The 16435-nt window shown below is 40.0% G+C and overlaps 1 protein-coding gene across 6 annotated transcripts in view; it reads left to right on the top strand.

Moving 5' to 3' along the window:
* The window catches only part of ehbp1 (EH domain binding protein 1), a 140692-nt gene that overhangs the window by 112164 nt on the left and 12093 nt on the right, over window positions 1-16435 (top strand). For 4 of the 6 annotated variants that reach the window (XM_082142727.1, XM_082142729.1, XM_082142730.1 and 1 more), the window contains 2 exons: window positions 130-230; window positions 2278-2404. In XM_082142727.1, coding sequence (XP_081998853.1) covers window positions 130-230; window positions 2278-2404 — 228 coding nt within the window. The remainder of the gene's footprint in view (window positions 1-129; window positions 231-2277; window positions 2405-16435) is intronic. The other 2 variants (XM_082142728.1, XM_082142731.1) reach the window with 1 other exon arrangement.

Raw genomic sequence — 16435 nt, 5'->3', positions numbered from 1 at the left:
TTGTTTTAATGGAGATGTCAGATCTGTCTGATTGGGTTAAGTTCATCTGATAAAAAAAAAAGTCTATTTTAAATTTCTAGTCAGGTGAGAATCAACCAACTTTTAATATCTCTCTCTCTCTTGTTTTAGAGGTTAAAAGGCAGAGATCCGTGCCTGAAGATCTGAAGAGGAGTGGCGAGGAGAGAGGAGCTCTGACAGAGATGGAAGGACGAAAGCCAACTGAAGATGAAGTACTTAATGCATATTTAAATTCTCTGTCAGCGCTGCTCGTTCTGATGTTGTCTGTGACACCAGGTCATAGTTGGACGTCACAGTCGCACACAGTCACTCACATCTGTCTGAGGGGCAGAGAGGTTTTTGAACGCTGATGTCAATCTGTTCTTCCCTAAAGCCAAAGAGACCAGCCAAATTAGACTGCTATTCCCTGATAATTGTAAGATTAGGAAAAAAGGAAATGGACAGAGCAGTGGATATACCTCTTTCACTCCACCTTTCTGTCTTTTTCTCAGAACACTTTCAATTTGTCCTGAATTTCCCCTCCGTTTTTGTCTCCATTTCTGGTTCCAATGTCCATCAAAACAATTTATTGATTTATTTTGAAGGGAATAAACACGTAGTATGAATATATATAGAATTATAGAACTATGCAATTATAATTTCTTTCATTCTCTTTATGCAGGCTGATCTAAAGAAACTACAGTATTTTAATTATTGCAGCTCCAAGTATAGGGACAGAGCATAGAGAAACATATCCTGGGAAGAGTGAGATAGAGACACAGAAAGAGAGAGAGGGAAGGTCAGTAGAGACCAGCTTTGCCCCTCTCTGTGTAGGGGTTAATGGGTGTTGAACTTGCCCATTACCCAGCTCAAGCTGAATTACCCAGCGAATGATGTTTGCATTAATATAATATATATGGAAATTTCAACACTTAATTATGGCAGAGAGGCGAGAGTAGGGGGAGGGGGCTGATCATGTGTAAAATTGATTTGTGGGAGAAGTATTTGATAGAGCAGCGAGGAAGAGGAAGGTAGAGTTTGATGGACAGCAGGAGGACTCAGGCAGAAAAAGTGCTGTCTTGGATGAAAAAAAAAAACTTTCTTCCCCATTTCCCTCTTTCCTATTATGAAATAAGTTGCATCAGCACTAAAAAATATATATATTTTTGCAGCAATCTTTAGGATGTGAATTTAAATTAGCACTCTTTTCCCCCTCCCCCACTTTTCTTAGAATATTAGGAAGGTTGGAAGGAGGAGAAGGACAGAGTTGGGTGATAAACGAGTGGAAGAAAGGGGGGTGGGAGTGCTTGTCACTATCACACACTTGGAAATAAGCGTGCAGTTTAATTACTGTATTTGTCCCTAATCACTGTCTCATCCCTCACTTCAGTGTTTCCCATGAGCCAGAGGGTGCTGGCACCAGGGCCACATGCGTAAAAGAATAGAAGCATGTTTCCAAACACGTACATGTGTGAATCTGAGCACACACGTGTGCTGTGTAGATCTCTTAGATCCCTGCTGATAGGCCCTTAGGCACTGACCCACCTCTCCAACATATTTCAATTTTGCCTCTCTGCGTGTCAGTCTCCAGACTGCTGTAAAACTGGATTCTCTCTGCGGTCATTTAGCGTGTGTTTATATTGGTGTGTAAGCGCACCCTCCTGCCTCCAGGCTTGACATATGAAGTCAAACCTCAGCATTTAAAGCTACAGTCTTTATAGTATGGGTATATGGGTCTAAATCTTCAAACATAGTCAGAATTATATATTTTTTTATTTAATCTAATATATTTTATATACATGCTCAGCATTTAAAGCTAAAGTTTGTAACTGTGCAAATAAACATTATTAAGCCATGAATAAATTAAAATAAATAAATAAATCTTTAAACCTATTCAGAATTTAATTTAATTTAATTTTATAATCATGTATACAACTTTTAACATATTTTAAATTGTTAATATGATTTAAAAATATATAATTTATTATTAATATATATATATAAAAAAATCTTTATAAAAGTATGTATTATTGTTATTTATCACCTCATCTTTGTAATTAACCTAATTTGGGAAAGTTTTTGAATAATTTTTATCACATCATAATTTTTAAAGAAAGCAGAAAAAAGAACATTCATTCGCTTAATTAATTAAAGCAATATTCACCAGTAATTATTCTGACCACTGTTCCCCTGGTATTAAAAAGCTGTATAAACCCAGGATGTGATGCTTCATTTCTTACCTCTCATCACTCCCCCTTCCTCTCGTTTGTTCTTGCCCAGCAGAAAGCGTTCAAAGACACCAGTCAGTACGTGGTGGGAGAACTGGCGGCGCTGGAGAGCGAGCAGAGGCAGATCGACACGCGGGCCTCGCGTGTGGAAAAGCGTCTGCGCTATCTCATGGACACAGGTACGCCGCCCAATTACACTGTAAACAGTTTTGGCAAATTGAGCGTTCACAAACTCTTATGGAGTTTGGGAAGTGTGAATCTTTGAAGCCGGGATGTTGGGGCGGCAGCGGGGATATGAAAAGGGGCGGTGAGGATGCAGGGAGGCTCTCTGGGCCGCCGTGATAAGAGAGCCTTCATGGGAGCTGATAACTAGTGCTGATAGCGTCCGCCAGCCAGCCACTATTGAACAGTACCGTGCAGCCATGCGCAACAGAACCCCATATCTGGCCTTCAATGATATGCTGTAGAAGAGAGAGAGAGAGAAGGAGGGAGAGAGGGGGATACGGCAGAGGGGTAAAGGGTGAAGAGGGGAGGAAGAGAAACGGGGAGGGTTGCTATTTGGGGGCTGGACAGAAAAGGAAATGTTGAAATAATGAAAGAAACATATTAATAGATACATGCTCTTGCTCTCCTCCTCTCTCTCTCTCTCTCTCTCTCTCCCTCCCTCCCTCTACTTCTCTCTCTTCTCCTCACATATACACATATGAAAGAATGTGGGGTGATCTTTCAGGTGTGTATAGCAGGGAAAAAGGGCTGCTGAGCCTTTGTTAAAACATAGAGCTTCGTTCTGAGCGAGAACGGCAATGGCTCCAGCACCTCAATAACCCAAATTTAAGAACAACCTCCTGCCATCCAGATGCTGATACGAAACAATAATTTCTCACAAGGGTAGCGTCGTGAAAAAAGGAGGGTAAAGTAGACGATTGAATTTTTTTGCTTTTCCATCACATTGAGGATGATATCATGACTATCACTGTTTTGTGTTTGCCCAACCTTCCATCCATCCCTCTCTCTCTCTCTCTCTCTCTCTCGCTCTCTCTCTCTCTCTCTCTCTCTCTCTCTCTTCCTCTCTCTCTTCCTCTCTCTCTCTCTTCCCACTCACCTGGACCCTGTTGAAGTCAAAGCCGCTGTGTCCGTTTGAAGGGTTTTTTCTCGCTCTGAATGATAAATGGCTTGAATGCCCTAGCAGGTGGAGAACCAAACCAGACATTTCAGCAATATTTACACACTCACACAGAAATAAGAGGCTCTGTTACACACCAGACCGTGTGTACGATTCTAACCTTAATGTGCTTACCTGTCTGAGCTAGTGCACGCATTTCAGCTCTGCAAACGGGTGAATTCACGCCTCAGTCAGGTTCACAGACAACATGATCTTCAGTAACGGCTTCTATAGCCAATAATACACAAAACAAACATGGTCATTATGTTATGCTCAACATACACATATTGAATTTAACACGCTACCAAGCTGTGTTGCACTTTATATAATTATATAGATTATATAATTGTAATTTCATGGGGATTTAGTTAAAGTTTTCCTCAATTAATTTTTTTTGCATATGCATGTTTATCTAACTTTTGTATTATTATTTGCTTCCTCCATCCATAATATACGGTGGTCACTAGATACATATAAATACATACATACACATAAATTAGGCAAATAATTAAATTCATGATATATATATAGACATATATAAAATAATATATATATATGCGTGAACATGTATGTACACATACAAAGTTATATTTATATACATATAAAAACTGTTCTAAGAACTACTCGTGATCCCTGATACCCCCCTCCCCACCTCATTATACGCTCTGCCTTAGTCTGCTGGTTTTTTGCATTTGTTTCCCAGATGAATTCACAGTAATTGGGCTGGTTAATTTATTTACTGTGTGCAGTTCACAGCACATTAAAGAATGGAGATAATTGAACACGAATTGTCAAGTGTCTTCTGATATCAGGCGTATTACAGAAGGGAATGCGTATAAAACTCTATTTCCATGCAACCATTGTTTATGGTAATTAAGTACACAGATGTATTCCTTGGTTGCCTTCCAAGCTTATGGCGACTGCCATTGTTGTCTTCTATTAATATGTAATCAGTAAATAGTTTAATTTTCTAATCTGCAGTTGGAGAATTCACTTTCTAACAGCTCTTAATTATGGCAGAGCCCTAATGATGCAGCCGCTGATGGGCTAGGAGGCCGTAAACGGAACGCAGAGCGCTCGGGGGAAGGCAGAGGCCTGTGGTGGCTCCTGCCTAATGAACTTGTTATTCCCACACCAGAGGGAGCAGTGTCCTTCACACACACACACAGGCTTCTATGCCCATCTCACCAGCAGCTGAACCATTACCTCAGTTAGCCACATCCCTAGAATTACGTCTAAATATGTTAGACGAAAACATATCAATTTTGAACATTTCGCAAAATCAAAAGTGAGAGAGGAGAGCTATTTGCGCACTCGCCATTCTGTCCGTGCACAATACCGTCCCGAATCACATTGAAATTTTTCAGCTCACAGCATTGAAATGTGTGTAAATGTTATCTGCGCGGCTTTTGATATTCAGCAACCCTCTGAATGCATCTCCCTGACATCTGCTCAGCATGCATTTATGCACACATATGATTTTCAAATTGCTTTATAACCTGCAACAATGAACGCAATTATGAAAATAATGGCATTTAAAGGCGCTCTAAAAACCCTCACACCTACGGAGTCCTCGATAAGAGATTTTTAAAAAAGCAGAGGGAAAGAATGAGTTTTAGGTGAGATTAACATATGTTTAAAAATTGCACTTGAGTCTGATAAGATTGACACAGGTTTTATTGCATGCTAATCCTTTCTCCTTTTCTTCGATGCGGTCACAGAAATTCATACAAGACGGATATCATCAGCTTAATGCAGTTTACAGACAAGCCATTACAGTCTGTGCCAGCAAAAACAAACGTGTCAGAAGAGGCCCGTTGTGTTTGTTTTATTCTCGGGGACGTGGCCGTCCTCTTCCAGGCTTCTTCACGGATGTGCACCTTTTTATATTTTAGTCTCAAAACGTCAGTCCCTTTTTTTCCCGCTTTTTCCCCCCCTCAGCTTTCCCACATTAATTCTCCCTGCCCACATTCCAAGACAGTGTTGGCCATGCAGAAATAATTGCTTGAGTGTCTGCGTTTATAGATCTCAGCTCCGCCAAGACTGAAATGGAATTGCTCGTGTGGCTAAGGCAACATGCTTGTAACCAGCCCCTTAGTTTGACTAAAGATTTAAGCTTGGCTACGTGAGTCGCATGGGGAAATGGTCTCCGAGCTCAGACAACAGCTAACAGCTAACACAGCTTTAAGTATATTATCAGGCAAGTTCTTTCAGAAACGTATTGCTAAAGAAGCTTAACATTAATTATTGTAACTTTGGGAAGATTACATCCACAGCATGCTTGTAAGCGGTGGCATAGTCCTCTTGACCTCCTATGCAAGAGCTTAAAGACACTAGAATGGCATTTCAGCTGCATTAATAGGATAACCAGTATAATCTTTCCACAGTAAGAGAAGGAAAAGTGTTTAGAGCATAATACTCGCCCCGGTTCTGGGGACGAGACGGGTTTTGTGATGTCTCGCGCAATCGGCACGCACCGGGTTCTATCGGTGTAATCGCAAACTCTTTTTTTTCCTCCCTCTCTGCTGTTCTCTTTCTTCTGTTGTCTCTCTTTCAATTCTCTTTTTTCCCTTTTCTCTCCCTCTGTCCTATTCTTTCTCCTCCATGGGATTTGCATGCTAGTTCGGTAGCTTGTCCACTCTAATTTTAAAGACCAAAGACCTCGTTTAGCCTTCCTGCTAAGCGTGCGCCGTGAGTAGCGGAAAAGTAAGCCTGGAGACAAACGCAGGAATTCGGCTCATAAGGATGGCTTTTATCGGCACGACCAAAGGCCAGCGCTGGATCAGGAGGTGACTGCCTATTCAGGTTTAGTGCTGGACTATGTGCTCGACTTCAAGAGCTGGTTAACATCAGAATGGTCCATTTTCGGCTACTGGCTTTTGCGGCCTTTGTTCTTCCCACTGGTTTTAATTCTCACCGGACCGTTACGTGCGCAGAGTAGATCTCCTTTGTGAAGTCATGTATTCTTGCTACCTAATATCAACAGGTTAGACCTTTAGCCTCAATTAATGCATGATGTAAGACATTAGCACTGCTCTTGTATTAAGCAAAATGAGTGTAATTTCTCCTTGCATTTGTCCAGTCTATTGTGATGATCTCTGTAAGCGAGAAAGAAAAACACCTCACATCAGCCATTTTTAATCTCTGAGGCCGTTTGAATGTTCGAGAGGCAAAAACAATTTAATTAGTTAAGTTGCATTGACTTTACATTCAAACCCCCAACCAGCAACCCCTCCCTCCAAAAGCTTTTCCCAGATGTGAAGAGGGGTTTTTTTTGGTCTGGTGTCAGGCTTTCAAACATTCTTTAACAGTTGGATGAAAGGGGATTTTAAGGAAGATTAGAGAAGGGGATCCTCCAGGCATTGTCTGAGAATCTTAAGATAAAACGCACAGGGTGGATGGTGTCTGCGGAGGGGGGTGTCGGGGGGAAGGGTTTGTTGGTTGCAGGAGATACGGCCTGCATTGTGAGACATGTAATTTAGATTTTTATAGCAGCACGGAAATTACGATGAGTCGCCATCATAGCGCTCCCTCTCATCCCCGTTTGTTTTCGTTTTCCCTCTATCCCTCTCTTTCATCCCCCCCCCCTTGTTTTTTGCAGTGGCCTTGCTGTCCTCTAAATTGTTGGTGTGAAGTTAAGTTAAACGCTGCTACATGTGGCATTGCAGGCAGGCAGTGATATGCCTGATTAACATTTTCAAAAAGGGGCACAATGATGGCGCTTATTATAATCTCCCCTTTATTGAAGCATCTTGAGGCCTTTTCATCTCTCTCCCCCCCTACCCCCTTGACTGCCATTCCAGTAAGACCCAGCCAAACGCAGCTATTGCCGTGCCACTGCGGCTCCATACGCGTGGAAAAACAGAGAGCTACTCTCTGCAACGCCAGCCAAGACCTCAATGATCTGCTGTTTTTTGTTGTGTTTTTGTGGCACTGCTGTGTGTGTCTGTCTTTTTCATTTTTATTTGATTTTTGTCTGTAATGTAGAGGACGTTCGAGAGTAGACGGGAATGGGTTTGTGTGATGCAGCCGAGATTTGAACTTGCATATCATGTGCGCAACACCCCACTTTTTGTTGCAAACACGTAAGCTATTGTTCAATGAAAATTTATTTGACACATATTTAGGAAAAGAAAGCTAACAGACACTGACAGGTCTGACATTTGAAGTATTTCTTTAAGTCGGGCTTTTGAATGTCATTCAGTAATTGTGTTGTTGTTAAATTTGTTTTTAATTTTATTACATTCGATTTTTTTCAGAGAAGTTCTCATTGTGAAAAAGGCTTAGCAAAACAGTTTGGGTGCATGGGACTCTGTTTGCATAATTGATCATTATTTGGTTTACAAATTGTCTCCTGACAACATAATTGAATTTCAGTCATGCACTTAATTAATAGACCTTTTCATATGGAAACTGATTAAGACACACTTTACAATTAAGTGTAATGACGCGGGGTTGGCCTGTAATTAGGGGCATTCACGTGCTAACAGCCCTGCTATGCTAGCTCAGTTGTTGTTCATTTCCCTTTGTATGGGCCTCTCTAGGCTACACATTCCTCTAGCGTACTACCTGAACCTTATCAGCACACAGCGTCTCTCCCCAGCCCACCTTTAGCATGCTAAAACACGCTAACGACACCCAAAACAGCTCATTTGAGCTAATGGAAATGACCATTTAAATGCTATTGTTCTGCTGTTAGCCGCTTAGTAGAGATGGGGAGATAAACGAGGGAAGCTACTTTTATAGTTACTGTAGGGAGGAGACTCATTATCAATTTGTCCTTAAGCAAACCTGAGGAAAGAAAAAGAGAGAAAAAAATGGAAGGGGGGGGCATGCCAGAATCGACAATGCAGATGTGTGGAGGGCGGCTAATAGTGTTAGCACATCCATTACTCTCCTCAGCTTAATTCATTAAGCAAATTGGGCGGGAACCGTATTGGCCTTGTTGAAATACGTGCAATATGACACTGCTCAAATTTGTTCTAACACATGGCCCGGGGAGACGAGCCGACCGCTCTAATGGGGGAGGAGGAGCAAATTATGCAAAGACACACTGCAGGAGGGAAATGACTACAACGCAGAGGGAGTTGCACCTCTGCACTCAACTAACCCATTTTCCTTCACTCTAAGCCATGTCACATTCATTCTCCTATCTTGTTGTACCTTTTGACCTTAAAGGCATAGTTCACCCAAAAATGTTTAACTCATTTATTCAGCCTCATGTCATTCCAAACCTGTATGACTTTTGTTCTTCTGTGGAGCACAAAAAAGATTTTTTGAATAGTGTCTTTTTGAAAACAGGACTAGAATGTTGTTTTGGACCACATTGACTTTCATTGTTTGAACAAAATTAGTTGAGACATTCTTCAATATATCTTATTTTATGCAATGCACATTATTTTACTTGGCGCAAGCTGTAACGTCTGTTAAATAATGATAATAGGGACTTTTTAAATGCCATCTGAAAGGCTGAACATTTAGGGGACCAGCAGATGTGTTTCACCCTCCGCAATCGTTTGCTCAGACTTGGAAAACGGATTAAGCAAATAAAAGCAAATAATATATTAGCAAGAAAAACATTCTGCAGGTGTTGACGGGACCTTGCTGCTTGTGCTAATTTGTCGTCTCTACAGGTAGCCATTTCAGCATCTCTCAGGGTTTGGTGTGAATCTAAATGGAGTGTTGCTCAAGCTCTGATAACCCCCCAGAATTTCACACCTCTAGTATGTAAACAGAGAGGTAGAGCGGGTCCTAAGTAGATGAGATAACAGAGATACTCTTAAATGGCTACAACCTGTCCTTAATGCACACTAATGTCTTACCAAAACACTTGCGTTCCAAATAGGTGGGGCCAAGGCTGCCACCTTTGTTAATGCTAGTTTTATAGCTTTTATAGCTCATATTTACTGGTAGTTGGTTACTGTAACTGCAAACAATTTACATCTGTTGACCCACAAGATTTTTCAGATAAATGTCAAAAGCATCTATAAAGTCCTTGTTAAAATTATTGCTCACGCTACGTGATATAATGCTTCATCACAAATAAAAACCAATTTACATTCACATTTCTCTCCTCTGTGGAACACAAAAGAAGATATTTTTAATTTTTTATTTTTTTTAATTTAGTGTTGTTTTGGACCCTATTGGCTTCATCATATTGACAAAAACAGTTGAAACTTTCTTCAAAATATCATATTTTGTGTTCAACAGAAGAAAGTCAGTCAAACAGGTTTGGAAAAACTTAAAGGTGAGTAAATTCTTTTAAGACATGTCATCTAAATGTCTTGTTTCTTTGTGTATTATGCCTACAAATCATACATTTACTGAAAAAATACAGAAGAAGTTGTACATTTGTGTAAATTTTAGCACTTAATTCAGGTGCAGTCAACTCAACACCGTTAGTTTTGGTCCAAGAACAAGAGATGGGGGCAGGAATGCAAGCAGCCCTTTTCCATTTGGCTTTGTGGAGATTTTGAGAAGCTTCATGCAATCACAGATACATATGTATGTGCTCATTGCTCCCTCCTGGAAGGCACCTTTTTACATGTACATGTCTACTGGGGTCCCCCCACCTTTGCAAACAGGCCTCCCCTCTGTCAGCTAATCAGTACTCAGCTAGATGCATTGTGACCCTATGCAAATCTATTTACATTGGAATAGGGGAATCAGGGGATCCTAAACTCAGGCATCGAAGTTGAAGAAAGAATACCCAAGGCCAACAAATAAATGAAAGTTTGCTCAAATCCGTGAGATAATGGGGTCTGTGTTCAGACTTACCACAGTGGAGAGATAAACACAGGGATTACTTGGGGGTTTTGCATCAGTTGCTTTCTGCTGGGTGGCCTTACTTGTCAAAAAGGGAGAAAAGGAGAGAGAGAGAGAGAGAGAAAGAGAATAGGAGAAAAAAAACGTTTAACGCAAGGACATTCACATGGCACATTGAGAAAAGAAGTACCGCTAATTCCATCAAAGCCAGAGAAATCAGCCATTAATTTATGCTGCTCTCTCCCTCCCCCTGCAGCTATTGTTGCTTTGGTTGTTGATCATTTCGGTAACATCTGGTCCTGGGTTTTTTTTTGGAGGCCAGTTAGTGTCAAGCAGATGACCCCCATCAACGTGGCCAAAAAAATCACTCTGGTGTCTCATGCTGTCGCTGTCGTCCTGTTGGTAAGAACAGAAAATGCAGGGTTTGTGTGTGAATATCTCATGCAAAAAAATAAAAAGATCAAACATTTTAACTAATGACAAGCAAGCAATTATAGTAGGTGAAAACTTAACATTTATGCAAATTATTTCCAAAGTAACTTACATATTCTCATTTAATCCGCCCTTAAAAATGTAACCAATGACCTTGATGTTGCTACTGCCATGCTTTTACTTTTTAAGCTACAGTCGGGAACTCTTACATTAATAGTGTCAAGGTTTGCAGTCAATTAATGTGGCCTGAATATAAAGCCATGACAACAAAAGACCATTCTATAAAATTGAAAGCTGGAGTATTTGGTACCAAGCGTTTCCTCCTCAGATCTTCATAAGTGTTATGGTTGCGCAGGAGTGGACGATTCCTGTTAATACATATTTGGAAAGATGGAAAGATTTGGTATTTGAATCAAGGTCTTTGCCGAGGAGCAGATTATGACTTCCATGGTGACTCCTTCCAGCTTTGGGGAAATGAGCTGTTGACATTCTTCAGGGTCATCATCCAAGATAGCAGGCCAACCAGCAGGATTTACCCGATAAACCAATCCAACTAGACCTTTATCCATTTCACTACGACTGGGGAAGGCAGGGGTGAGATGGAGATGGGTTAGAACTAATGTTTTTCTCTTTCCATCAAAATGTGAGCCATTTGGTCAGCCAGTATGGATATTATCATCATGACTAAGCCCTTGGGCTAAAATATATTTCCTAATAAATAGCTTTTTTGTTTGCTTGCTTATTTTATAGCTAGATTTTAGCTATATAAGCTTATAGCTAGAGTCTAATATTTTCTGCATAACCACTGCAGGTTTGTACTGTGGTATGATTTTCAGAGAACATTGTTGGTCTGTGGGGTATTTTCTCTCAGACTGTACGAGTAGATTGAACAGCCAAGAGTGGATTCAGTACGAGTATGATAGGGTCTTTGAAGAAGAATCGTTTACACCTTCTGTCATCTCGCAAAGAACATCATCTTTACCCACAAAGCCTATGTCTGACAATGTATGAGTCCTCTCCACCTTGGTCAAAATAAATTTTTCCCATAATTCTCTTGTGTAACCTGGGGCTAGCGTTGCTCCCCGCTGTGAGGTAGACCCAGAGGAAAGACAAAAGCACAATGAAACAGGGAGCTTACCACCAACCGCTCTCACTGGAGCTCTGGAGTAGGGCCCACTATACACCGCTGCCTCTCCAGTTCTGTCCCAATGCTAATGAGCCGGCTCTGATCTTTCCTCTGCTTCCCGTGTTTTCAACATCTTCAAGGACCACATGGCGCTAGCAAAATAAAGACAACCAAATGAGAATTTTTAACGCTTTTTGTGTCAGCGACTCAGCGCCTTTCAGCCGGCTCACTCATTTAATATTCCCCCCGAGAAAGAAAGGACAGAGGAAAGAAGAAAAGAAAAAAGGTAAAATGTGCAACAAGGAGTTGGTGGTGCTGGAGGGAAAGGGGGAGGTGTCACTTGCATTCCTCCTCCGAGTTATTGCAGAGAATCGAAATCGTAAAACAGAAATGCCGTGACCTTAGTATTCTCGTTTCCATTAAAACAAGACACCTAAAATAAAAAAATTTGACCAATGTCGACACTGAGTTTCATGATATCAATAACAGCTCCCGAACAAGAGGGGACAGATAAAGGGTGAAAGAGGGCCTGGGTCTGACAGAGTCTCCTGCCAGCTGTTCACACACTCCTTTTTATTAGCTGCGTTCTCTATACAGAGGCACAAGGCAGTGCCTCGCATTAGCGCTGGAGACCACTAGTTAATAGGATGATGTCTTTTAGCTTTTGTTATGAGATTATTAACCGGGATAGGTTTCTGCTCTCATCCGAGTCTCTGCTCTGAGGGCCTGTTGAGCACAAGTGGTAAAATACAGCATCCCCACATTGTGCCGTGCTTGTATGGCAAAAGGCTTTTAATGAAACACCTTTTCGGAGGCTTCACCAGGTGATCTTTTTTTTACCGCTCTCATCTGCCACTCACACAGCTTTAATTACCTGAAGTACTCAGCTTTTTCCAAAGGCCCTTGATTTTGCCCCTGTGTTCAGCGCTCCCAAAAGCAGGTTTAAAGTGGGTGATAGAGTGAAATGATAGTATTTGTCAAAATAAGAAAGGAGAGGACCTCTGGCTCCAGTGTTTCACCCTGAAGGTCATATTATATCTTAGGCCTTATTTCTTTGTTTGTTTACTTTTTGTTTTTGTTTTTTTTTGTTAACTTGGTTGATTTAATCTTTATAACCCTATTATTTGATATATATGTTTTTTTTAATTGGTATTTGTTAACCTTACTTGAGTACAAACTGTTGATTTACATTCATTTTACTTACTGACACTTTCAATATCTATATTTAGTATTTACATTTATATTGTCACCCTCATTCTAATTTCAGAGATTTATTTGTTGCGTATACAATGCAACACACACACATAGATAATAAGATAAGATAATATTATATGTAATTTGTGTGCAAATCAAATGTCATCTATTTATTATTGTTCCTGTAGTTCAAACACTAGAGAATGGCGCAACAACGGCAGATTCATGCGTTCGATTCCCAGGAATAAAATGTAGACCTTGAATGCAGTGTAAGTTGCTTTTGGATAAAAGCATCTGACAAATGCATAAATGTAAAGACAAAAACTCAAACACTAAACAAATGTCAAACAATATCTATGGTACTGTTTCATCCATCAAGCATTTTTTCATTTCATCCACTCTTCTGTCATTTTGCATCATTATTTATCGCGAGTGCTGTTGTGAAGAGGGCTGTAATTGTTGTTTTGTAATGTAAACTGCCTGTCTTGGCTGTTACGCTCATCGTGAAGCTGCGATAGTGGACAGGCAGCCCAGGGATTAAGGAGCAAGGAACGGCCAACACTAGCTGATAGTCTGTCAGTCTGTGATAATGTTTATTGATTAAAAAGAAGGGTGGAATACAAACACAGTTTAATAGAGTAGGGGGCTGCAGGCAGAGATGGACATATTTGTGATTCCTGCTGCTTAACTCAGACAGGCAGGCTACAATTTATATAGTCTCCACTGTTACTCCCCATGTCAAAATATTGCTTTAAAGTAATAGAACCATTTTTGATGGATATGCAAATTCATTCAATATTATACACAAATTGGAATGTAGTTAAGGCAAAAATAGAAAAAAATCTATTATCTGCCATTTGTTTGTTTTGCCCCTGCCAAACTCGACATAAAGTGCTGGGGGACTGGGGTGTTTGCAGAGGAGTTGTTTGTGTTAACAGCGCTGAGGGGCGGGTGAGAGATGAGTATTAAGGTACAGACTATCTTCTGTCAGTCCCTCACTGAACGTTCAAACAATTACATGAAAGGATGTATGATAACGGTGTATGTATAGCCAAGACTTTTCTGTCATTAAGGGCGACTTAAGCGATCCTGTTTTCCTCCTGCGGTCCTTCTCTCCTCGCTGTAAGGCCGCTCCGCTTATGAATCCTTCCTCATAAGCCGCAAAGCAAGCAACTGAAGGTCAATAATACCAGTGGCAATTGACAACCCAGTGACGGGACACTTTGCGAGGAATTAAATTGTAATGCGCTTTGACTGCTCATGTTCCATTAACTCAAATATGTCAGTCTGTGATCATGAATTGATAACGTGTTTCAGATCTCATATTAAGAACGTGTTTATTTTCCGCTTTAAGATTGAAGTGATTTAATACAGTGGGTTTTTTATGTCATTTAATTATGTTTTAGTTATTTGGATGATATTCTTTAAGTGGTTTAATTAATAAAGTGGAAATAATTAACCGTTACTTCAGTAGAGTAAATTGAAGCTTTTGAAGATCTCCATTTTCTACATGTCTCTTTCATTTTTCAGGGTCTCGGTCACCTAAAGAGGCTGATCCCCAGATAAATAGCAAACAGGGGAAAAGGTTAGTGGTTAACTAGGTTGGCTTAAACAAGAGAAAATGTGTTCGGTCCATTTTGAAACTAGTGATGGGCGTCTTAAAGCACAATGGCCGGGGCTTTATCCTGAGATTAGGTATTGTGGTTAAAGCTAAACTACCTTCCATCAGAGCGGCGCAAGGCGAGTGCTGCCCTTTCAGCCCATGCTAACAAGACTTCTCCACATTGCAGACCCACTCAGAGTAATTAAATCAATCCTTTTGTTCTCACTGCTCTCTCCTTCAGTGACGAGTGAAGATCTGATTATTGCCTCCATGCATATTCAAAAAGACTCCCTGACTGGGCCTTAATGAGCTTCCTCTCAATCGCACAAGATTCATCTTGTTCTTTCCCCCTTTTTACTTATTTTTTTTTTTATTTGTCTCTCGCTCTCTTTTTCATGCATTCTCACTCCTGACAACAACAAAAAAGAGGGAAACGGCAGTCAGACGCACAGAATGAATGAGTGAGGAGAGTCAGCCCACTTAAAATAAATCGTAAATGTTCAAAAAGTGACTGAGTGGTGGAGGAGTGGAGATCTTCCCCTTCAAACTCCGATAGACAAATTGGATTACTGGGTATTGGATTAAACAGAAAACGGGTGGATAAGAAATGAGAAGAGCTTGCTGTGATCACAGGGTTTAATATATTTCTTTTCTTTTTCTTTTCTTTATGGCCTCTTCTCTCCACCCCCAGCCTGTTTTTTCTTCTTCTTTTTTTCAGTAAAGACACCCAGCTCTTAGCAGGACTCAGGATTAATTTGTAATTGTTCTGGTTTCTTAATGCTTTAGAAAGATTTTTATCTAAATCAAATGAGGGGGAATTTTGTAATTAAACAAAATGCCAAGCAAAACAGTCCCCCTGTTGTGGAGGTTTACTTCAGAGTTATTTGCCTTTTATCATTCTGTAAATATCTAAATAAGGTTCTAATTTAAAAATAAATAAATAAATAGAACCTTCAATTCACATAATTAATTTGCTATTCACAGCGTTTAGCCTAATTAATTACATGCCTTGCAAATGAAAAGCAATCTTATTTAAGCATTTTGGCAACTTTTGGAAAGATCTTGTACGCTAATGTTTCCCAAATATCAAGTTGTGGGTTTTGTAACCAGTTGCTAAAGCAGCTCAGATATTTAATTAATATTTTGGACTCGTGACAGTTGTGCCTGGAGCTATTTAGGGTGTATTTGAAATGAATCAGGTGTATATCTGTTTAAAGCTATAGTCTAGCTAATATAATCTAAATATATTCACATGAAACTTTACATTTGGGTGGCTTGAGGTTTGTTTCGTCTATGTGTGTGTGCTGTTAAGTGTTAGTAAATAATCAGTAAAGGTTAGCAGGAAAGAGGGGCAGATTGTGAAATGTGTGAGGATTTCATTAATGCTATCTGTTTTGAATGCAACAGTGGCTGAGATGACTATCTTAATCTGATTGGGCTGCAGGGCCCAGATCACCCTGCCACGGACACAGTTCCTCGGGCCTACCAGGCGAGCCTGGCCCCTGTATGTGTGGACTGTAGGGTGTGTGAAGGTCTCTCTCTTGAGTTTTGTAAAGTGATTGCTATTGAGACTGATCAGCCAATCTAGGGAAGCAGGTTCTGTTTATTTTTTAATCGATTTTATTCAGTGCTCTGGGGAAAATAAATTATGCCAAATAAATAAAGTTCCATCAAATCATGTAATAATTTAGATAAATTGTTATAAATGTTTGCATAATTAGAAAAGTGTTATAATCTGCTAACTTATCTTATTATTTGCCTTACAAATGCAAAAAAAAAAGAATCTAATTCATACTTTATAGAATTTAATGGATCATTTACAAGTGCACTAAACCATTTTAATCCTTTAAATTAATATTATTATTTTAGTTTATCATTACAGAAATATATACTTCAACCAAAATATTTTTTCTAAAATTAAGAAATGA

Source organism: Leuciscus leuciscus (assembly GCF_965113295.1).
Source record: "Leuciscus leuciscus genome assembly, chromosome: 17".
NCBI classification, from domain to species: domain Eukaryota; kingdom Metazoa; phylum Chordata; class Actinopteri; order Cypriniformes; family Leuciscidae; genus Leuciscus; species Leuciscus leuciscus.
The sequence above is the reverse complement of the archived record's forward strand: the minus strand, read 5'-3'. Positions and strand labels throughout refer to the sequence as shown.